The 24,539-nt window shown below is 47.1% G+C and overlaps 1 protein-coding gene across 1 annotated transcript in view; it reads left to right on the forward strand.

The window, feature by feature from the left end:
* Window positions 1-24,539, forward strand: part of card11 (caspase recruitment domain family, member 11) — a 201,837-nt gene that overhangs the window by 44,453 nt on the left and 132,845 nt on the right. The window contains exons 2-3 of the mRNA XM_070900006.1: window positions 14,887-15,111; window positions 22,478-22,615. Coding sequence (XP_070756107.1) covers window positions 14,887-15,111; window positions 22,478-22,615 — 363 coding nt within the window. The remainder of the gene's footprint in view (window positions 1-14,886; window positions 15,112-22,477; window positions 22,616-24,539) is intronic.

Below are 24,539 nucleotides of genomic sequence, written 5' to 3' on the forward strand. Positions count from 1 at the left end.
GGCCACCAATGGTGGAGCAAAAGAGGTCGGGGAAGTGCAAGAGGCCATAATTGTAGGAACGCAGAGATCTCGGAGGGCTGGAGATGGTTATATAGATTCGGGAGGTGAAGCCATGGAGGGATTTGAACACCAAGATAAGAATTTAAAATTTGATGGACCAGGAACCAAAGTAGGTCAGCGAGCACATGGGTGATGGGTGAACAGGTTTTGGTGCATGTTAGGAATTGGTCAGTCGAGTTTTGGATGAGCTCAATTTATGGAGGGTGGAAGGTGGAAGATCAGCGAGGAGAGCATTGGAATTTGCGAGTCTGAAGCTCATTAAAGCATCAGCAACTCTCGTATAGAATGAGGAATCTGATATTTATATATTTTATTTATTTGAATGCTGTCTTTATACGTTACCCTATGATATTACCTTGAATGGCAATAATTCATTCCCTTCATGAAGACATCATAGTGGTGCATTGTATTGAAACACCAATATGTCGTACCACAGTATGGTGGCAGATGGATGTGTTGCCCAGTATAAATTTTTGATCTCAGCTTCACCAGGAAGAACATGAGGAAAAGCTAAGAAGAAAAGACAGAAAGAACTTTCATTTCTATAGCTCCTTTCACAACCCCAGGATATTCCAAAGCTCTCAGGATGGCTCCAGCAGCGCTGCAGTGTGGTCTTGGTCCAGGCTCTGGTGTGTATGTGAAAGTAAGGCTAGTAGTGTAGATAATCCCATCATGTCGCATCAGTCACTGTTGTAATGTGCTTCCAGGCCATGCTCAGACACTAACTAATGGCCAGTTTTCAGCAACATTAGTGAAGGCCTGACAACTGGTTTGACCATCTGCTGTCTCAGATGCATCAACTATCAGAGGGAAAAAAATGAACAGAAACGTAGAAAGAATTCTCTCTCCATAAATTAAGTGGCCCACTTATTTAGTGTCGCTTGGCTCAGCTGGTCGCCATCTTTGAGTCAGAAGGTCATGGGTTCAGGGCCCATCTAAGACTTGAGCACATAATCTAGGCTGACACTAGAGTGCAGTACTGAGGGACCACTGCATTGTTGGATTTCCGATAAGACGTTTAACCAAAGTCCCGTCTGCCTGCTCAGGTGGGCGTAAAGGATTCTGTGGAATTTTTTCAAAGAACAGCAGGGGACCTCTGCTAGTGTCCTGGCCAACATTATTTGACAATGAGAATCAATCCTATGTGAATTTATTTTCATTGTTTCACTAGCGCAAACTGATATTAAAGTTTGAATTAAGCACATTCTGCATATTAATCAGAAAGGCGGATGCATATTGGGCCTGAATTCGCGCTCCCCACGGGGACATACGAGGTTGCCACGCGCCTGTGGGGTCCCCGCAAGTTTCGGTTTAGCTGCGTGCCTAAATCCAGAACATGCAAACTGTCAAGAATTCTCTGGACAGATCGCACGCCTCCAAAACTAAAGGGCTTCAGCGGGCGGAGATTTGGGCTATTTGCCCAACTCCTGCCCAGCGAACATCATAGAATCATAGAAATTTGCAGCACGGAAGGAGGCCATTTCAGCCCATTGTGTCTGCGCCGGCTGACCAAGAGCTATCCAGCCTAATCCCACTTTCCAGCTCTTGGTCCATAGCCCTCTAGGTTATGGCACTTCAAGTGCACATCCAGGTACTTTTTAAATATGGTGAGGGTTTCTGCCTCTACCACCCTTTCAGACAGTGAGTTCCAGACCCCCAGCACCCTCTGGGTGAAGACATTTCCCCTCATATCTCATCTAAACCTCCCCCCAATTACTTTAAATCTGTGCCCCCTGGTTGTTGACCAATCCGCCAGGGGAAACAGGTCCTTCCCATCCACTCGATCCAGGCCGCTCATCATTTTATACATCTTAATCAGGCCTCCCCTCAGCCTCCTCTGTTCCAAAGAAAACAGACCCAGCATCTCCAATCTTTCCTCATAGCCAAAATTCTCCAGTCCAGGCAACATTCTTGTAAAGCAACTCCACACCCTTTCTAGTGCAATCACATCCTTCCTGTAATGTGGTGACCAGAACTGCACACAGTGCTCCAGCTGTGGTCGAACCAGTGTTTTATACAGTTCAAGCATAACGTCCTTGCTCTTGTATTCCATGCCTTGACTAATAAAGGCAAGTATCCCATATGCTTCTTAACCAACTTATCTACCTGGCCTGCTACCTTTAGGGATCTGTGGACCTGCACTCCAAGGTCCCTTTGTTCCTCTACACTTTTCAGTGTCATACCATTTAATGTGTATTTCCTTGCCTTGTTAGACCTCCGCCAAATGCAATACCTCACACGTCTCTGGATTGAATTCCATTTGCCACTGTTCTGCCCATCTGACCAGTACATTGATACCTTCCTGCAGTCCACAGCTTTCTTCTTCATTATTAACCACACAGCCTATTTTAGTGTCATCTGCAAACTTCTTAATCATACCCCCAACCTACCCGCATCTAACCTGTCCCTTCCCGTCAGAATCTTGTATGTTTCTATGAGATCCCCTCTCATCCTTCTAAACTCCAATGATAAAGGCCCAGTTGATCCAGTCTCTCCTCATATGTCAGTCCAGCCATCCGGGAATCAGTCTGGTGAACCTTCGCTGCACTCCCTCAATAACAAGAATGTCCTTCCTCAGATTAGGAGACCAAAACTGAACACAATATTCCAGGTGAGGCCTCATCAAGGCCCTGTACAACTGCAGTAAGACCTCTCTGCTCCTATACTCAAATCCCCTAGCTATGAAGACCAACATACCATTTGCCTTCTTTACCGCCTGCTGTACCTGTATGCCAACTTTCAATGACTGATGCACCATGACACCCAGATCTCGTTGCACCTCCCCTTTTCCTAATCTGCCACCATTCAGATAATATTCTGTCTTCGTGTTTTTGCCCCCAAAGTGGATAACTTCACATTTATCCACATTATACTGCATCTACCATGCATTTGCCCACTCACCTAGCCTGTCTAAGTCACCCTGCAGCCTCTTAGCGTCCCCCTCACAGCTCACACCATCACCCAGTTTAGTGTCATCTGCAAACTTGGAGATATTACATGCAATCCTTCATCCAAATCATTGATGTATATTGTAAAGAACTCCACTAGTCACTGCCTGCCATTCTAAAAAGGACCCGTTTATCCCGACTCTCTGCCTCCTGTCTGCCAACCAGTTCTCTATCCACGTCAGTACATTACCCCCAATACCATGTGCTTTGATTTTGCACACCAATCTCTTGTGTGGGACCTTGTCAAAAGCCCTTTGAAAGTCCAAATACACTACATCCACTGGTTCTCCCTTGTCCACTCTACTAGTTACATCCTCAAAAAGTTCCAGAAGATTTGTCAAGCATGATTTCCCTTTCATAAATCCATGCTGACTTGGACCGATCCTGTCACTGCTTTCCAAATGCGTGCTATTTCATCCTTAATAATTGATTCCAACGTTTTCCCCACCATTGATGTCAGGGTAACCGGTCTATAATTACCCGCTTTCTCTCTCCCTCCCTTTTTAAAAAGTGGTGTTATATTAGCTACCCTCCAGTCCATAGGAACTGATCCCGAGTCGATAGACTGTTGGAAAATGATCACCAATGCATCCACTATTTCTAGGCCCACTTCCTTAAGTACTCTGGGATGCAGACTATCAGGCCTCGGGGATTTATCGGCCTTCAATCCCATCAATTTCCCCAACACAATTTCCCGCCTAATAAGGATATCCTTTAGTTCCTCCTTCTCACTAGACCCTCGGTCCCCTAGTACTTCCAGAAGGTTATTTGTGTCTTCCTTCGTGAAGACAGAACCAAAGTATATGTTCAATTGGTCTGCCATTTCTTTGTTCCCCATTATAAATTCACCTGAATCCGACTGTAAGGGACCTACGTTTGTCTTCACTAATCTTTTTCTCTTCACATATCTATAGAAGCTTTTGCAGTCAGTTTTTATGTTCCCGGCAAGCTTCTTCTCGTACTCTATTTTCCCCCTCTTAATTAAACCCTTTGTCCTCCTCTGCTGAATTCTAAATTTCTCCCAGTCCTCAGGTCTGCTGCTTTTTCTGGCCAATTTATATGCCTCTTCCTTGGATTTAACACTATCCTTAATTTCCCTTGTTAGCCATGGTTGAGCCACCTTCCCCCTTTTATTTTTACTCCAGACAGGGATGTATAATTGCTGAAGTTCATCCATGTGATCTATAAATGTTTGCCATTGCATACCCACCATCAACCCTTTAAATATCATTTGTCAGTCTACTCTAGCCAATTCACGCCTCAAACCATCGAAGTTACCTTTCTTTAAGTTCAGGACCCTAGTTTCTGAATTAACTGTGCCACTCTCCATCCTAATAAAGAATTCTACCATATTATGGTCACTCTTCCCCAAGGAGTCTCGCACAACAAGATTGCTAATTAGTCCTTTCTCATTACACATCACCCAGTCTAGGATGGTCAACTCCCGAGTTGGTTCCTCGACATATTGGTCTCGAAAACCATCCCTAATACACTCCAGGAAATCCTCCTCCACCGCATTGCTACCAGTTTGGTTAGCCCAATCAATATGTAGAATAAACATATTCTACATATAACTGCTGTACCTTTATTGCATGCATCCCTAATTTCTTGTTTGATGCTGTCCCCAATCTTACTACTACTGTTCGGTGGTCTGTACACAACTCCCACTAGCGTTTTCTGACCTTTGGTATTCCGCAGCTCCACCCATAACGATTCCACATCAACCAAGCTAATGTCCTTTCTTACTATTGCATTAATTTCCTCTTTCACCAGTAATGCCACCCCGCCTCCTTTTCCTTTCTGTCTATCCTTCCTAAATGTTGAATACCCCTGGATGTTGAGTTCCCAGCCTTGGTCACCCTGGAGCCATGTCTCCATGATGCCAATTACATCACAACCGTTAACTGCTGTCTGCGCAGTTAATTCGTCCAAATTATTCTGAATACTCCTCACATTGAGGCACAGAGCCTTCAGGCTTGTCTTTCTAACACACTTTGCCCCTTTAGAATTTTGTTGCAATGTGGTCCTTTTTGCTTTTTGCCTTAGGTTTCTTTGCCCTCCACTTTTACTTTTCTTCTTTCTATATTTTGCTTCTGCCCCCATTCTACTTCCCTCTGTCTCCCTGCATAGGTTCCCATCCCCCTGCCATATTAGTTTAACTCCTCTCCAAACAGCACTAGCAAACATTCCCCCGAGGACATTGGTTCCGGTCCTGTCCAGGTGTAGACTGTCCGGTTTGTACTGGTCCCACCTCCCCCAGAACCGGTTCCAATGTCCCAGGAATTTGAATCCCTCCCTGCTGCACCACTCCTCAAGCCACGTATTCATCTGAGCTTATCCTGTGATTCCTGCTCTGACTAGCACGTGGCACTGGTAGCAATCCTGAGATTACTACTTTTGAGGTCCTACTTTTTAATTTAGCTCCTAGCTCCCGAAATTCGTCTTGTAGGAACTCATCCCTTTTTTTTTACCTATATCGTTGGTACCTATATGCACCACGACAACTGGCTGTTCACCCTCCCTTTTCAGAATGCCCTGCACCTGCTCCAAGACACCCTTGACCCTTGCACCAGGGAGGCAACATACCATCCTGGAGTCTCGGTTGCGGCCGCAGAAACGTCTATCTATTCCCCTTGCAATTGAATCCCCTATCACTATAGCTCTCCCACTCTTTTTCCTAACCTGTGCAGCAGAGCCACCCATGGTGCCATGAACTTGGCTGCTGCTGCCCTCCCCTGATGAGTCATCCCCCCCAACAGTACCCAAAGCGGTGTATCTGTTTTGCAGGGGGATGACTCCAGGGGACCCCTGCACCACCTTCCTTGCACTGCTCTTCCTGTTGGTCACCCATTCCCTATCTAGCTGTGTACCCTTTTCCTGCGGTAAGACCAACTCACTAAATGTGCTATTCACGTCATTCTCAGCATCGTGTATGCTCCAGAGTGAATCCCCACCCACAGCTTCAGCGCCGCAGTGCGGTCTGTCAGGAGCTGCAGCCGGACACACTTCCCGCATACGTAGTCGTCAGGAACACCGGAAGCGTCCCTGACTTCCCACATAGTACAGGAGGAGCATAACACGTGTCTGAGCTCTCCTGCCATGACTTAACCCATAGATAAACTTAGTTTGGCAACAACAAGGCTAAAAGGTTACTTACTGATAAAGAAAAGAAAAGAAAAAGAAAAACTACTTACCAATCACCAGCCAATTACTTACCCCCTTGGCTGTGACGTCACCTTTCGATTTCTTTCCACTTTTTTGGCTTCCCTCCCTGCTGCAGCTGCACCAGCTTGGCCTCTTGTAGGCCTCACCGACATTCCCGGACTCCCTGCTGCTTGCACTCCCGCCTCTCTGACGCGCTGGGTCTTTTGTAGGCCTCACCGACGTCCCCGGACTCCCTGCAGCTCACACTCCCGCCTCTCCGACACGCTGGGCCTCTTGCTCAATGTATTTATATAATATCTTTGGGTTTTCCCTGATTTTACTTGCCAACATTCTCACATGCTCTCTCTTTGCTTTCCTGATATCTTTTTTAATTGCTCCCAGCACCTCTTCTAGAGTTTCTGCAGTATTGACTTCTCAGTATCTGTCATAAGCTTCCCTTTTTTTCTTTATCTTATCCTGTATATCCCTTGACATCCAGGGTGCTCTAAATGTTTTTAGCCCCACCATTTTTCTTTAAGGGAACATACTTGCTCTGTACCCTCAGGATCTCCTCCTTGAATGCCTCCCACTGCTCTGACACTGATTTACCATCAAGTAGCCGTTTCCATTCCACTTTGGCTAAATCGCATCTCAGCTCAGCCAAATTGGCTTTACCCAAATTAAGAACTTTGTTTCCTGGTCCTCCTTTGTCCTTTTCCATAACTACCCTAAATCTTGCTGAATTATGATCACTAGCACCAAAATACTCTCCCACTGAAACCCCTTCCACCTGCCCCTCTTCATTCTCCAAAACCAAGTCCAGAACTGCCCCCTCCCTTGTTGGGCTTGTTACATACAGGCTAAAGAAGTTCTCCTGAATGCATTTTACGAATTCCGCACCCTCTGTACCATTCACACTACTTTTTTCCAAGTTAATATTAGGGTAGTTGAAATGCCCCACTATGACAGCTCAATAGTTTTTGCACTTTGCAGCAATTTGCTCACATATTTGTTCTTCTATCTCCCTCTGACTGTTTGGGGGTTTATAGTACACTTCCAGTAATGTGATGTACTTCAAATTCTTATGAATGATAAAAGCAGGCATATAAGGCTTGCTTTTATCAGCGTATGTCTTGTAAAGCACAGAATAATAAATTTTTTTCAATAATTTAAACATTTAAAATCCTATTAAATCAGGTAAGTTTATTTTTAGATTCTTTAAAATATGTAAATTTATTTTTCAAAAAATTTAATTTTTGTTTTAAATAATTCATTAAATGACATTTTGATTAATTTTAAATATGTGATGTTTCAAAAAAAATGTATCTTAAGTGCTTGTGTGTTTTTGAGCGTATTCTCATTCATACTTACGGTGATTGGTTTCATCGTCAGTATGAATGGGGATCCCCCTATTCTGATAGGTTGGGCCGGCCCATGTGATCCCAGTGATGTGTACGAAGCCCATACGTTGCAGGGATACATGGGGATCTGCAAAGGCCTTTGCATAATGGCCCAGGGCCAGAAGTCTCCAAACCTCCGGGACCACCCGGTACTTTCGTAGAAAACTTTTGCGGTTGGAGGCATTCGCCTGCGGGAAGCCTCCGACCCCAAATTCTGGGCTTAAAATTGAAATCGAAGGTGACACATATTGGAACGGGAAAGGACAAAAATCTGTGTATGAGGCAAAAAAGAACTGTCAACTTGCACAGGCAGATTAGGAAGAGATCTGTGTGTGATCAGTGATAGTTCAACAAACGCTTTCAGTCAACATGAAGGTGTTATAAATTAAATTAATCAAAACTTTTGGATGTATCTCATTAGGTTTTTCAATTTATTTAGGAGTGTCATTCGAATCTTTGTACAATTTGGACCATCCTAAATTCAGAAGGATTTTGGTGCATTGGGCGGGTTTCAGAAAAAAAACAACAGGAACAGAGAAAGTTAAGATGTGACTGAATAGAGGTTTTCAAGATGATGAGAGGTTTTGATCGAGAAAAATTATTCCCTCTGGCGAGTGCGTCAATAATTAGAGGCCATAGATTCCAAATCATTGGAAAAAGATCTCGAGGGGAGATGAAGCGAAATGTTTTCACTCAGATTTGGTGGGATCTGGAACCCTCGACCTGAAAAGGTGGTGGCAGCTGATTGTATAAATAATTTTAAAAGGGGGTTGAGAATGAGGAACTTACAGGGTTACGGACAAAAGACGAGGATGTGGGTTTAAGCATAACTGCTCTTTCAAAGAGCGGGCACAGGCACAACGGGCCAAGTGACCACCTTCTGTGCTGACTCCTAAACCGAGGGGTCCAGGATATGAGGAAAGAATCTGGGTCCTAAAAAGCCGAACCGGGGGGGGCTTGCGGTCTGCGGTCTGCAATGAGGTATTGTCAAATTAAAGTTACTGCGAGAATGGGGAAAGAAGTCAAATGACACAAGCAGTTAGAGTAAGGAATACTTCATCATCGGAAGTAGTTGAGGCGGAGGTGATTGCATCAAGGAAGACTAAGGGCTATGGGGAGAGAGTAGGGAAGTGGGGTTAGTTTTAGATTGCTCTTGTAAAAAGTCAGTGGCCTCTTTCTGTGCTGTAATGTTCTGTGGTTTTATAACTATAGATATAACTGGAAGCTATTTGACTTGGAAAATAAATGCAAAGCAAGAGGGCAATGATTTAACATGAACTTAACATTGCATGTGACTTCACAGTAGAAGACACTAAAAGCATCCCAATAATAGCAGCATATCAGGGGGCAAAAGGGAGGGAGGAAATTAAAACAATAATTATCACTCGAGAAAAAGTACAAGGCAAACTAATGGGACTAAAGGCCGACAAGTCCCCTGGACCTGATGGCCTGCATCCTTGGGTCTTAAAAGAAGTGGCTGCAGAGATAATGGATGCATTGGTTGTAAACTTCCACAATTCCCGAGATTCTGGAAAGTCCCAGTGGTTTGAAAAACCGCAAATGTAATACCCCTATTCAAGAAAGGAGGGAGACAGAAAGCAGAAAACAATAGGCCAGTTATGCTAACATCTGTCATTGTGAAAATGCTGGAATCCATTATTGAGGAAGCAGTAGCAGGACATTTAGAAAATCATAATAAAATCAAGCAGAGTCAACATGGTTTCATGAAAGGAAAATTGTGTTTGACAAATCTATTCGAGTTTTTTGAGGATGTAACGAGCAGGGTGGATAAAGGGGAACCAGTAGATGTCGTGTATTTGGATTTCCAAAAGCCATTCAATAAGGTGCTACATAAAAGTTTACTGCACAAGATAGGAAGTCAAAATATATATTAGCATGGATAACTAACAAAAATCAGAAAGTCAGGATAAATCGGTCATTTTCCAGTTGGCAAACAGTAACTAGTGGGGTGCCGCAGGGATCGGTGCTGGGTCCTCAACTATTTACAATCTATATTAATGACTTGGATGAAATGACCGAATGTATTGTCGTCAAATTTGCTGATGATACAAAGATAGGTGGGAAAGCAAGATGTGAGGACACTAAGATTCTGCAAAGGAATATAGATAGGCTCAGTGAGTGAGCAAAAATTTGGCAGATGGGAGTATAATGTGGGAAAATGTGAGGTTATCCACTTTGATAGGAAGAAGAGAGAATCAAAATATTATTTAAATGGAGAGAGACTACAGAATGACTACAGAGGGATCTGGGTGTCCTTGTACATGAAACACAAAAAGTTAGCATGCAGGTACAGTTACTCATCATCATAGGCAGTCCCTCGGAATCGAGGAAGACTTGCTTCCACTCCTGAAGTGAGTTCTTTGGTGGGTGAACAGTCCAATACGAGAACCACAGTCTCTATCACAGGTGGGACAGATGGTTGTCGAGGGAAGGGGTGGGTGGGACTGGTTTGCCGCACGCTCTTTCCGCTGCCTGTGCTTGATTTCAGCACGTTCTTGGCATTGAGACTCGAAGTGATCAATACCCTCCCAGATGCACTTTCTCCACTTCGGGTGCTCTTTGGCCAGGGACTCCCAATCAGTGGTGATGTCACACTTTATCAGGAAGGCTTTGAGCGTGTCCTTGTAACGTTTCCGCTGTCCACCTTTGGCTTGTTTGCCGTGAAGGAGCTCCGCCTAGAGCACTTGCTTTGGGAGCCTCGTGTCTGGCATGCGAACTGTGTGGCCTGCCCAGTGAAGCTGATCAAGCGTGGTCAGTGCTTCAGTGCTGGGTATGTTAGCCTGGTTGAGGACACTGATGTTGGTGCTCCTGGGGATTTGTAGGATCTTGTAGAGACATCATTGGTGATATATCTCCAGCGACTTGAGGTGTCTTCTGCACATCGTCTATGCCTCTGGGTCATACAGGAGGGCAGGTATTACTACAGCCCTGTAGACCATGAGCTTGGTGATAGAGTTCAGTGCCTGGTCTACGAATACTCTTTTCCGAAGGCTGCCTAGGTGCACTGGAGGTGGTGTTGAATCTCCTCATCAATGTTCGCCTTTGTTGATAAGAGGCTCCCGAGGTATGGGAAATGGTCCACGTTGTCTTGGGCCGTGCTGTGGATCTTGATGACTGGGGGGGCAGTGCTGTGCGGCAAGGACAGGCTGGTGGAGGACATTTGTCTTACGGATGTTTCGTGTAAGGCCCATGCTTTCATATGCATCAGTAAATACGTCGACTATATCCTGGAGTTCAGCTTCAGAATGTGCGCAGACGCAGGCGTCGTCCGCGTACTGTAGCTCAACGACAGAGGTTGGGGTGATCTTGGACTTGGCCTGGAGGCGGCATAGTTTAAACAGCTTCCTACTGGTTCTGTATAGATTAGTTCCACTCCAGCGGGGAGCTTGTTGACTGTTAGGTGGAGCGTGGAAGCGAGGAAGATTGAGAAGAGGGTTGGAGCGATGATGTAGCCCTGTTTGACCCCAGACGTGGATTGAGTCTGTAATGGATCCATTGGTAAGAATCACGGCCTGCAAGTCATCGTGGGGGCATCCGAAACGGAGGAGGACACTCCATAGACCTCCGCGGTTGACAGTGTCAAAGGCCTTTGTAAGGTCGAAGAAGACCATGTATAAGGGCTGGCGCTGCTCCCTGCATTTTTCCTGCAGCTGTCGCGCTGCAAAGATCATGTCCGTTGTGCCCCGTAGGGGATGAAATCCGCACTGTGACTCCGGGAGGAGCTTCTCGGCCACAGGGAGAAGACAGTTGAGGAGAACTCTAGCGACAATTTTCCCAATGGCTGATAGCAGGGAGATTCCCCTGTAGTTGCCACAGGCGGACTTGTCCCCTTTTTTAAAGATGGTCACGATCACTGCATCTCTGAGCTCTCCCAGCATGCTCTCCTCCCTCCAGATGAGAGAGATGAAGTCATGTATCTGCACCATCAGCACCTCTCTGCCATACTTTAGCACCTCAGCAGGGATTCCATCCGCACCCGTAGCCTTGTTGTTCTTGAGCTGTTTTATGGCTTTTCCTACCTCGTACAACGTTGGGGTTTCACTGAGTTGGTGGCGGGTCGCATGCTGCGGGATGGAGTCGAGAACACTCGAGTCAAAGGCAGAGTTTCAATTGAAGAGATCTTCGAAGTGCTCCTTCCAGCGGGCCCTGACAGCCTCGATGTCCTTGATGAGTGTTTCCCTGTTCTTGGCCAGCAGTGGGGCCTTTGGAGTTTGGATCGTAGGTGGCCTTGACTGCGATGAAGAATCCTCGCATATTGTGGCTGTCGGCCAGTTGTTGTATCTCCTGTGCTTACTACATCCACCAACTGTTCTTTAGGTCCTGGGTTATTTGTTGGACCTCAGCCTTGAGCTGCCTGTAATGTTGCTTTGCTGCTCCCATGTTGGGTTGTTGCTTGAGGCTTAGAAATGATCTGCGCTTGCGATCTATTAGTTCTTGGATCTCATGGTCGTTCACATCAAACTAATCCTGATGTTTTCTGGTTGAGTGACCAAGTGTCTCTTCACAGGCACTGGTTATGGAGGCCTGGAGGGCAGACCAAGCGCTGTCGGCATTCAGAATCTCAGGGTCATCAAGGCACGCCAGGTTAGCTGTGAGGCGCTGGCTGTATAGGGCTCTCTTAGCTGGGTCTTTAAGTGCCCCGGCATTGACTTTTTTGCGACACTGCTTCTGTTGTCCCCTCCGCTTTGGAGCTATGTTAATGCCGATGATCGATCGGATTAGGCAGTGGTCCGTCCAGCAGTCGTCAGCTCCTGTCATGGCGCGGGTAATGCGCACATCCTTGTGATCCCTGGCTCAGATGATGACATAGTTGAGCAGGTGCCAGTGTTTGGAGCGAGGGTGTTGCCACGATGCTTTGTATTTGCCTTCAAGGCAGAACAGGGTGTTGGTGATGAGAAGTTCATGTTCTGGACATTTTGTCAGGAGTAGGGTACCATTGGAGTTGGATTTCCCGACCACCTCTCTTCCAATCACACCTCCCCAGAGGGCTGTGTCTTTGCCAACCCTGGCGTTGAAGGCACCTAGGGGGAACAATTTGCCGCCCGCTGGGACGTGGGACAGGGATGTCTCTAGGTTGGAATAAAAACCCACTTTGGTCTCATCCGTTGCATTGAGTGTAGGGGCGTACGCACTGATGACTGTGGCATACTGGTTCCGGGATAGGGTGAGTCGAAGAGTTCGTTAACCCCGTAGGGGGAGTCTTTGAGGCAATTGACCAGCTCATTTTTGATGGCGAAGCTGACTCCGTGAAGGCGGCGTTCTTCCTCTGGTTTTCCTTTCCAAAAAAAGGTGTAACGTCCATCTTGTTCCTTGAGCTGGCCTTCCCCTGCCCGCTGGGTCTCGCTTCGGGCGGTGATGTTGATGACAAAGCGCCTAAGTTCACGGCAAATATGGCGGTGCGGCATTCCGGCCTGTCGCTGTTGGGGTTGTCCATGATGGTCCTGACGTTCCAGGTCTCGAACTTCATGTTAACGGAGTGGAAGCTGCCTGTGCATGAGTTCTTTTAACGTGGGGTGGCCGTTGCACACAGGCAATCACACGGGCTTAGCTGAGCAAGGTCTTGGTCCAGTGGCAAGGGGATCCAAGACGACTGGAGACCAGGCACTGCTGTATGAGCCTAGTTGCCTATGGCGAGATGTTGGCCGCAAGCTTGGCGCTGAGTAGCGCCCTTAATGGTCGGTAGCCTGAGGTTTGGTTGGGGGCAGGCATTAGGAAGGTTAGTTGTCCACTGGAGTTCCAGGGAATTTTTTTTAAAGTTTCTTCCAAAGTTTTAATTGAAAAAAAGTTTTTCCAAAATTATTTTAAAAGTTTCTCCAGAGGTTCTAAAAAAATGTTTTAGAACCAAGTTGTTTAAAAATGTAAAAGTTTTCCCAAATTGTTTAAAAAGTTCCTCAAGTTGATTAGTTGATTAAAAGTTGATTAAAAGTTTAAAATGTAAGTCAGTAGTAGGTTACTCCCTTGGCACTGCTCCATGGGCGCTGCCAGCCCTCCGCAGCCGCACAAGGCCCTGGCCAGGCCACACCCGGGCCACCGCGGGGAAGTCGAGGCCCAGTCGTCCCCTAAGGGGGCCCGAGCGCCCGTGCACCACCGGGGAGAAGCCTGGGTGCCGCCGAGGGCCCGAGTCCTGGTACTGACAAAACTGGAGGCTCCTCCAGCTAATTTCGCCTCCGCAGATTGAGCCGCCGGGACTCCGGGGTTGCTGCCGAGGCCGGCTTTGAGTTGGCCGAAGGGACTCCGTGGCCGACGTTTAACCGGCCAAAGGGACTCTGGGGCTGGAACTACCCAAAACTACGACAGCTAGTAATCAGGAAGGCATATGGAATGTTGGCCTGTATTGCAAGGGGGTTAGAGTATAAAAGTAGGGAAGTCTTGCTACAACTATACAGGGCATTGGTGAAACCACAGCGAGAGTACTGCGTACAGTTTTGGTCTACTTATTTAAGGAGGGATATATTTGCATTGGAAGCAGTTCAGAAAAGGTTCACGAGGTTGATTCCTGGCATGAAGGGGTTGTCTTATAAGGAAAGGTTGAGCAGGTTGGGCCTGTACTCATTGGAGTTTAGAAGAATGAGAGGTGATCTTATTGAAACATATAAGATTCTGAGGGGGCTTGACAGGGTAGATGCTGAGAGGATGTTTCCCCTTGTGGGGGAATCTAGAACTAGGGGACATAGCTTCAGAATAAGGGTCGCCCATTTAAGATGGAGAAGAGAAGGAATTTTTTCTCTGAGGGTGGTGAATCTTTGGAATTCTCTACCTCAGAGAGCTGTGGAGGCTGAGTCATTGAGTTTATTCAAGACTGAGATAGACAGATTCTTGAACTATAGGGGAGTCAAGGGATATGGGGAACAGGCAGGAAAGTGGAGTTGAGGCCAAGATCAGATCAGCCATGATCTTATTGAATGGCAGAGCAGGCACCAGGGGCCGTATGGCTCCTATTTCTTACGATCTTATGAATAAATCGCTAGCGAGACTGACGGTTAGAAGATTTATTTTCCCTGTAATGTAGCAGATATACGAAACAAACAGCAAGCAAAGATTTTATCGATGTAACTTTATTCCTTCAAAAAGGAACTGTCTAAAATCTGGCTGGAAACGAAACTGCAGCTGTAAAGAAAGATAATTGGCTGAGATAATCCTGTCTCGATTTCTGATCCTTTGGTTTTCTACTGAGAGTTTCTGTCATTGAGCTATGGTCCCGACCCGGTGCAAAAGGCCAACTTTCAAAATGGGCCCGATGTCAATAGCCTGTCTATCTGCCGCATTCACAGCAGTTTTAAAAACACTCCACGTGCCACTTCTTGTTTTTGTAGGTCAGGAGATGGACGTCTGCGATTCCGAGGCGGAGAATTCCTGCTGCGTGAAGGACGAAGAAGATGTGGTGTGGGAGAATGTGGAGAGTAACCGGCACGTCCTCAGCCGATATATCAATCCGGCAAAGCTTACACCGTACCTCCGACAGTGCAAAGTCATCGATGAGCAGGACGAAGATGAGGTGCTCAATTCACACATGCTCCAGGCCAAAATTAACAGATCAAGTAATTGAGTTCAATTATTTTTTTAAATAATTTACTCCAACTGTATCCTTCTATAAATAATGTATTCCTACATTATACAGCGACAGTGAACAAGTAAATCTTTTGTTGGAAGAAATTACTTTGTTTTCTTTTATTCATTCTCGGGGTGTGGGCGTCGCTGGTGTGACCGGCATTTATTGCCCGTCCCTAGTTACCCTCGAGAAGGTGGTGGTGAGCCGCCGCCTTGAACCGCTGCAGTCTGTGTGGTGAAGGTACTCCCATAGTGTTAGGTAGAGAGTTCCAGGATTTTGACCCGGCGACGATGAAGGAACGGCCCATATATTTCCAAGTCGGGATGGTGTGTGACTTAGAGTAGAACTTAGGGATGTTGGAGTTCCCATGCACCCTACTGCCCTTGTCCTTCTAGGTGGTGGAGGTCGTGGGTTTGGGAGTCTCATAATGTCTTCCTTGCTTGACGGTTAATTATATCCCTTTCTCCATGTATTTTATCTTGTTTTTACCTCCAATCCTCAGCCTCATATGTCCCTCTATGTTTTCTCCTCTAGTTGAGAGGTCCACGTCTGCCCTCATGTACACAGGGAAGCGTGCTTGCTGTGACTTGAGAAAAAAAAGTTGAACTCTCTAAGAAAGTGGTACTCATAACACAACCGAGAGCTTTGGCTGGGGTGGGCAGTGGGGGTGGCGGGGGTAGGGAGGGAAGAACTCCACCTGTGGCTCTTGGCAGATTGACTGCACCATCTGCCTATGAACCTCCATTGTGGCCAGCCCAGCTGTGGAAGGCAGATCGACCTGAGGTTCAGTTCTGATACTCGTGCTCCTCAGAAAAAGAAGGCAAGGGAATGCTACTAAAGCAGGGCGATGTCAGCCTCCATACAGCCAGTGAAAGGGTCTTTGTAAAAATGGCTGCATATAATGACACCCGAAGTCCTGGCCAGAATCGAGATGATTGGGTAATTCCACATCAATCACACATCACTTAAGTGACTGGGATTGATTTTACGCACATAATTTGTATTGTGCAACTATTCTCCACTCACTGCATTTTGCTGAAAAAATAACCCTGCTTTTATCGGGAGAAGTTTCGGTCATGAGTTCTGTTTGCTGTAGTACATGGAGAATCTGTTTAAATAGACTCTGTAGACTGTTTGCTGAGTAAATAGATTCAATTTGCTTAATGTCCCGCTGAAAATCCCGCCCCGCCTCAATTGTGTTCCTAACACAGATGAGGCTGCACACAGGGAGGTTAAAGTAACAGCGACCTCAGTCTTTAATAAGATACTCCAGAGTGAGGAACAGGCCTTAGGGGCCGGCTTATATACAGTGCTCCCAAGGGATGCTGGGATCCCTTGGGACTTCAGGGGATGTGCTCCCTGGTGGCGGAACATGGGGGTGCATGCTTCACAGATGCAAAACATCATTTCCCCCCGCCACCCCCCCCCCCCTCAAAGTCAAAGTGAAAACTATTTACAAGGTGAGGCGGTCGGGAGCCTTTCTTTCCCTGGTGGATCACCTCGGTTCAAATGCCTGTTCTGGTGTGTTGGCTGTGCCCTCGCTGGGCTGGCATGTTGTTGGCCCTGCAGGGCTGCTGGGTGAGCCTGGCCTTGCTGGGCTGTTGGGCGTGATGGGTTTGATTTCCTGGTCCGGCGTGGTGTCGTTGATCCTTTGGGTATGTGTTGTGGGCTGGAAAATGGTGGTGTCTGCTGTGGGTTGTTCAGGGCAGTCTGTGAACCGCAGCCTCATTTGGTCCAAGTGCTTTCTGCAAATTTGTCCATTGTCTAGTTTGACTACAAACACCCTATTTCCTTCTTTAGCTATCACCGTGCCCGCGATCCACTTGGGACCATGTCCATAGTTTAGCACATACACAGGGTCATTCAGATCAATTTCCCGTGACACAGTGGCGCGACCATCATTTACATTTTGTTGCTGCCGCCTGCTCTCTACATCATGCAGGTTGGGGTGAACCAGCGAGAGTCTAGTTTTAAGTGTCCTTTTCATGAGTAGCTCAGCCGGGGGCACCCCTGTGAGCGAGTGGGGTCTCGTGCGGTAGCTGAGCAGTACTCGGGACAGGTGGGCTTGGAGTCAGCCTTCTGTGACTCGTTTAAGGCTCTGTTTGATTGTTTGTACTGCCCGCTCTGCCTGCCCATTGGAGGCTGGTTTAAACGGGGCCGAGGTGACGTGTTTGATCCCATTGCGGGTCATGAATTCTTTAAATTTGGCACTGGTGAAACATGGCCCGTTGTCACTGACCAGTATGTCAAGCAGGCCGTGGGTGGCAAACATGGCCCTCAGGCTTTCAATGGTGGTGGTGGTGGAGGTGCTTCCCGACATTATTTCACATTTAATCCATTTTGAAAAAGCATCCACCACCACCAGGAACATTTTACCAAGCAACGGGCTCGCATAGTTGACATGGATCCTTGACCATGGTCTGGAGGGCCAGGACCACAAACTTAGTTGTGCCTCTCTGGGCGTGTTGCTCAACTGAGCACGTACGCTGCATTGCCGTACACAGGACTCTAAGTCAGAGTCGATACCGGGCCACCACAGGTGAGATCTGGCTATCGCTTTCATCATTACTATACCCGGGTGTGTGCTGTGGAGATCCGAGATGAACGTCTCCCTGCCCCTTTTTGGTAGCACTGCGCAGTTACCCCACAACAGGCACTCTGCCTGAATGCACAGCTCGTCCTTTCACCGCTGGAACGGCTTGATTGGCTCTTGCATTTCAACAAGCTGGCCCAACTCCCATGCAGTACACAGTTTTTTTTACTAGGGACAGCAGAGGATCTTGGCTGGTCCAAGTCCTAATCTGGCGGGCCGTGACAGGTGATTTATCATTTTCAAATGATTCCGTGACCATCAACAAGTCTGCAGGCTGCGCCATTTCCACCCCCGTGGTGGGCAATGGTAGCCGACTGAGAGCATCCGCACAGTTCTCGGTGCCTGGCCTGTGGCGGATGGTATAGTTATACGCTGATCGCGCGAGTGCCCAACTTTGTATGCAGGCTGAGGCATTAGTATTTATCCCCTTGTTTTCAGCAAACAGGGATGTGAGGGGCTTGTGATCGGTTTCCAGCTCAAATTTGAGGCCAAACAGATACTGATGCATTTTCTTTACCCCGAACAAACATGCTAATGCCTTTCTCAATCATGCTGTAGGCTCTCTCGGCCTTAGACAAGCTCCTGGAAGCATAGGCGACAGGTTGCAACTTCCCCACAACGTTAGCTTGTTGTAATACACACCCGACTCCGTACGACGACATGTTACATGCTAGCACAAGTCTTTTACATGGGTTCTACAATACAAGCAGCTTATTGGAGCATTAAATGTTTCTGGCTTTCTCAAAAGCAAATATTTGTTTTTTTCCCCATACCCAGTTCTCACTTTTGTGCAATAACACATATAGGGGCTCTAAAAGGGTGCTTAACCCCGGTAGGAAGTTAACAAAATAGTTGAGGAGTCCCAGGAATGACCGCAGCTCCGTTACGTTCTGTGGCCTGGGCGCTTTCCTGATAGCCTCTGTCTTGGCGTCTGTGGGCCGAATGCCGTCCGCCACGATCTTTCTCCCCAAAAACTCCACTTCTGTTGCCATGAAGATGCATTTCGACCTCTTCAGCTGCAGCCCTCCACGATCCAGGTTTTGTAGGTGCTCGGCGGTGTCCCGACCCGTGACCAATATGTAATCCTGAAAGAGCACCGTGTGTGGTACCGACTTGAGAAGGCTCTCCATGTTTCTCTGGAAGGTCACTGCAGCCGACCGAATTCCAAACGGGCATCTGTTGTAGATGAACAGTCCCTTGTGCGTGTTGATGCAGGTGAGGCCCTTCGAACATTCCTCCAGCTCCTGCGTCATGTAGACCAAAGTCAGGTCGAGCTTGGTGAACGTCTTGCCTCCTGCCAGCGTCACAAATAGGTCGTCTGTCTTAGGTAGCGGGTATTGGTCCTGTGGCGAGAAACGATTAATAGTTACTTTATAATTGCCGCAAATCCTGACCGTGCCATCACTTTTGAGTACTGGAACAATCGGGCTGGCCCACTCGCTGAATTCTACTGGGGAGATGATGCCCTCGCGTTGCAGCCTGTCCAGCTTGATTTCCACTCTCTCCCTCATCATGTGAGGTACCGCTCGTGCCTTGTGGTTAATGGGTCGTGCCTCTGGGACCAAGTGGATCCGCACCTTCGCTCCGGAAAGTTTCCAATGCCTGGCTCAAAAAGGGAAGAAAATTTGTTAAGAATCTGGATACATGAGGCCTCATCGACATGTGATAGCGCTCGGATGTCATCCCAGTTCCAGCGGATTTTGCCCAGCCAGCTCCTTCCAAGTAATATGGGGCCATCGCCTGGGACAATCCAGAGTGGCAGTTCGTGCACCGTGCCCTCATAGGTGACCTTGACCATGGCGCTGCCCAGGACAGTGATAAGCTCTTTGGTGTACGTTCTCAGTTTCGTGTTGCTGGGGCTCAGAGCTGGTCTGAATGCCTTGTTGCACCACAGTCTCTCAAACATCTTTTTACTCATGATGGATTGGCTAGCGCCAGTGTCTAGTTCCATGGCTATGGGTAAGCCATTCAATTTTATGTTTGGCATTATAGGTGGACATTTCATCGAAAATGTGTACTTCAGCATCTGCCTCCTCTCTCTGAGGCTCGAAATTGCTTTGATCCACCATGGACCGATCTTCCTCTGCCACGTGCTGGTTAGCAGGTTTTGCAGAGCTTGCAGCTCATTTGCAAGCTTGTTGGAGGTGCCCCATTGTTCCACAGCTCTTGCAAACATACTCTTTGAAGCGGCATGTATAGGCTGAATGGAAGCCTCCACAATGCAAACAAGGTGTGAATTGCTTTTCATCTGAGTCATCTGGGTCATCTGAGGCCTGCTGGCAGTTGCAGACTCATGGGTTCTGCCCTGTACATTTCTGCTCAGTTCCAGTTAATTTATGAACATTGCTAGCACTTGTGTGCTGAGAGATTTGTTTGGTGTTATCACTGGTGGACATAAACGCCTGTGCTATCACAATGTCCTTACTGAGGGTCGGTGTCTCTACAGTCAGAAGTTTTCGTAGGATGGTTTCGTGGCCAATGCCCAGTACAAAAAAGTCTCTGAGCATTTGCTCCAGGTATCCATCAAACTCACATTGTCCTGCAAGTCGCCTTAGCTCGGTGACATAGCTCGCCACTTCCTGACCTTCAGATCGCTGGCACATGTAGAACCGATACCGTGCCATCAATACGCTCTCCCTCGGGTTCAGATGCTCCTGAACCAGTGTACACAGCTCCTCATACGACTTATCTGTGGGTTTCACCGGAGCCAGAAGATTCTTCATGAGGCTGTAGGTCGGTGCCCTGCAGACTGTGAGGAGGACCGCTCTCCTTTTTGCAGCGCTTCCTTCTCCGTCCAGCTCATTGGCTGCAAAGTACTGGTCTAGCCGTTCGACATAGGCTTCCCAGTCCTCACCCTCCGAGAACTTCTCCAGGATGCCCACAGTTTGCTGCATCTTTGCGTTGGATTCGTATTCTCGTCGCCAGTTATTGTGTTCCTAACACCGATGAGGCTGTACACAGGGAGGTTAAAGGAACAGTGACCTCAGTCTTTAATAAGACACTCCAGAGTGAGGAACAGGCCTTTGGGGCCGGCTTATATATAGTGCTTCCAAGGGATGCTGGGATCCCTTGGGACTTCAGGGGATGAGCTCCCTGGTGGCGGAACATGGGAGTGCATGCTTTACAGATACACAACTTCCTCCAACTCATTGGCTGACACATTCACTCCGTTCAGTCACTGGAGAACTATTGGTATTATTGTTTCTTTTCCTCCTTGCCTCCACTTCACACCTGCTCACAGTGATTTTATTAAGATAAGAGGCTCACTGCATGGAAAATGAGCATCTGGGAGACACAGAGGACTCCCTCTGTTAGTTGCACTCCATACTATAAACCGTCCTAATCTCAGGGGAAAAAATGGCATGAAAATCCAGGAAAATGTGGATCTATATAAATGTGCATCACCATCATCATCGGCAGTCCCTCGAAGCGAGGATGACTTGCTTCCACACCGAAAATGGATGAGTTCATAAATGTTTCAATGAAGGACCGAATATTCCAGGTCCCGAACTACATGTTGAAGGGTGGAAGCTGCCTGTGCGTGGATTTTTTTTAACATGGCCATTGCACACCAGCCATCACACGGGCTCGACAGAGCTAGGTCTTGGCAAGGGTTAACCAAGACAACTGGAGACCAGCTCTGCTGCACAGACCTAGCACGCACACACATTGCAGTGTGGGCTGGCCCGTGCTGCTCCTGGGCCCTGGGCCCTGGCCCCGAACTCACGCCTCTCCTGAACCCCGGTCACTTCCCTCGACAATCTCTCGCCCCTCCTGCTGTGCCTGCCCGCACTGCAATCAGCGACCTGGCTTTGCAGCCGTCGCCCTCCTGCAGCAGCACGCGCTGCTCCCTGCAGTGGTACGCCGTCGCATGCTGCTCCCTCCAATGGCCCCGGCCTGCTGATTTCTGGGCTGGGCCGCCGCAAGCTGCTCCCTGGATTAAGGAATCCGTTTCTATGACAATAGGTGTCGGGGTCTGGCACCCTGTGCTTCTGTCAATTCAGCCACTGGGTCGCTGCTCCCAGGTGGAGCTCAGTGCCACCTCCTCCCAACTGTAAATATAACAGGAAAAGCAATCCACCAGTAATACAGACAATATAAAAGTACCTTTTGTTGGTTTGCTTGCCACTTCTTTACCCAGAGAGTGATAAGAATATGGGACGCACTACCACAAGGAGTAGTTGAGGCAAATAGCATAGATTGATTCAAGGAGAAGGTAGATAAACACGAGGGAGAAAGGAATAGAAGGTTATGCTGATAGCGTTAGGCAAAGAACGGGTGCATCTGTCAAGCATGCACTCCCATGTTCTGCCACCAGGGAGCGCATCCCCTGAAGTCCCAAGGGATCCCAGCATCCCGTGGGAGCACTGTATATAAGCCGATTCCTCACTCTGGAGTGTTTTAATAAAGACTGAGGCCACTGTTCCTTTAACCTCCTTGTGTGCAGCCTCATCTGTGTGAGGAACACAATAGGAGGAGGCTGGTGTGGAGCATAAATGGCGGCATGGACCAGTTGGACCGAATGGCCTGTTTCTGTGCTGTGGATTCAATGTTGATCGCATACCATGCAGAAAGGACACATTCCATCTCAGCGAGGAAACAGGAATCAAGCCACCCTCCTCGATCCGTACCTCATGTTCGAAGGTCACTGACTGTGGAAACGCCCTTGCTCCAGCTTGTGCTCCTCTCCCCGAGGATAAGTAAGTTGAGTCAGAGAGAAAACAGTTCAAATGGAGTCTCACTTTCTTTTCTCTCTCCAAAGGTCGTCTGCTGGATATCCTCCAAACAAAGGGCCAGAGAGGGTATGTAGTATTTTTGGAAAGTCTTGAGTTCTACTATCCAGAACTGTACAAGTTGGTCACAGGGAAGGAACCCACACGAAGATTCTCGACGATAGTAGGTAACGGGACAACTCTCATTTAACCTTTAATTTCACATTTCCAGATATATAGCATTCCTAGCCTTTAAAATAATGTACTATTGCAATAAATTATGGATAACTATTATAATATATGTTGAACCTTCCATTCTTTTTTTCTATCTATTTCTGTTCATTCTTTATATAATTTATGTTGAAAGAGCTGGTCGAAGTCAATTTGAATTGGAATTTAAGAATTAGGTGCAGGTCTCGGCAATTAAAGAAACACTCTGGTATTAAGCCCAATAATAGCCTTAGTTTGAATCGGCAAATTATCCGCACAATATTTGAAAATATTTACAGGGCTATCGGTGGGGAAAGAGCAGCGGGGAGTGGGACTAATTGGATCGCTCTACCAAAGAGCTGGCACAGGCACCATGGGCCAAATGACCTCCTTATGAGCTGCATCATTCTTTGATTCTAGAACCGATTTCGAAGGTCGACTGAGCTCAATGATGTGAAGGATTTGAATTCACGTACGTAACTGCACATCTGAAGTAATGTGACTTCTGAAGTACCCTGGGTGGTCCTTCACTCTGTCAGACTCAGTAACTTCCCCCTAACTTGAGCTCCACATTAATGGCTGTACCTCCACTGATGTCAAGCCAACTTCTTCACACTCAGGCTTAACAACTCCTCGAAGCCAGTTCCCCCTAAAGCATCATTGTTTCAACAGAAAATTCCAAAATAAAATCAATCGAAATGAAAGAAAATAGGACACGATCATTCTTTATTATGTTTGAATTCCGAGGGACCCCAATGATGAAAATCCCTCTGAATATCAAGCAGATGTTATACCCAGATGCAAAATGAAAGATCTGTTTTTGTATTCTACAAAACAATGTGTGGGGTGTGGATACTTTGCAGGTTCAAACTAAGGTCATTATTGGTCCTAATCCCAGAGTATTCCTTGAATTCTTTAGAGCGGCACCCGATTCTTAAATTCAAATTATTTGGATTTAGTCGGTTAGTCTCTGATTTTTATCATCACACCATTGGTGGCCAGCTGCCGAGGCCCTAGACTCTCAAATTCCCTCCCCAAACCTCTCCACCTCTCTCTCCTCCTTCAGGATGCTCCTTAAAACCTACCTCTTTGACCAAGTTTTACCTGCCCTAATACCTCCTTATGTGGCTAAGTGTCAAATTTCTATTTGATTACGCTCGTTGGGATATTTTACTACAACAACAACTTTTATTTATATAGCGCCTTTAACGTAGTAAAACATCCCAAGGCGTTTCACAGCAGTGTTATAAGACAAAACAGATAAATTTGACACCGAGCCACATAACAAGAAATTACGGCAGATGAGGAGGTAGATTTTAAGGAGCGTCTTAAAGGAGGAAAGAGAGGTAGAAAGGCGGAGAGGTTTAGGGAGGGAGTTCCAGAGCTTAGGGCCCAGGCAGCTGAAGGCACGGCCACCGATGGTTGAGCAGTTATAATCAGGGATGTTAAAGAGGGCAGAATTTGAAGAGCACAGACATCTCATAAAAGGTAGAACATAGAACATAGAAAATAGGTGTAGGAGTAGGCTATTCGGCCCTTCGAGCCTGCACCACCATTCAATAAGATCATGGCTGATCATTCACCTCAGTACCCCTTTCCCGCTACTCTCCATACCCCTTGGTCCCTTTAACCGTATGGACCATATCTAACTCCCTCTTGAATATATCCAATGAACTGGCATCAACAACTCTCTGCGGTAGGGAATTCCACAGGTTAACAACTCTCTGAGTGAAGAAGTTTCTCCTAACCTCAGTCCTATATGGCTTACCCATTATCCTTAGAATGTGACCCCTGGTTCTGGACTTCCCCAACATCGGGAACATTCTTCCTGCATCTAACCTGTCGAGTCCCGTCCGAATTTTATTTGTTTCTATGAGATCCCCTCTCATCCTTCTAAACTCC

This window comes from Pristiophorus japonicus, chromosome 15 (assembly GCF_044704955.1).
Source record: "Pristiophorus japonicus isolate sPriJap1 chromosome 15, sPriJap1.hap1, whole genome shotgun sequence".
NCBI classification, from domain to species: Eukaryota; Metazoa; Chordata; class Chondrichthyes; family Pristiophoridae; genus Pristiophorus; species Pristiophorus japonicus.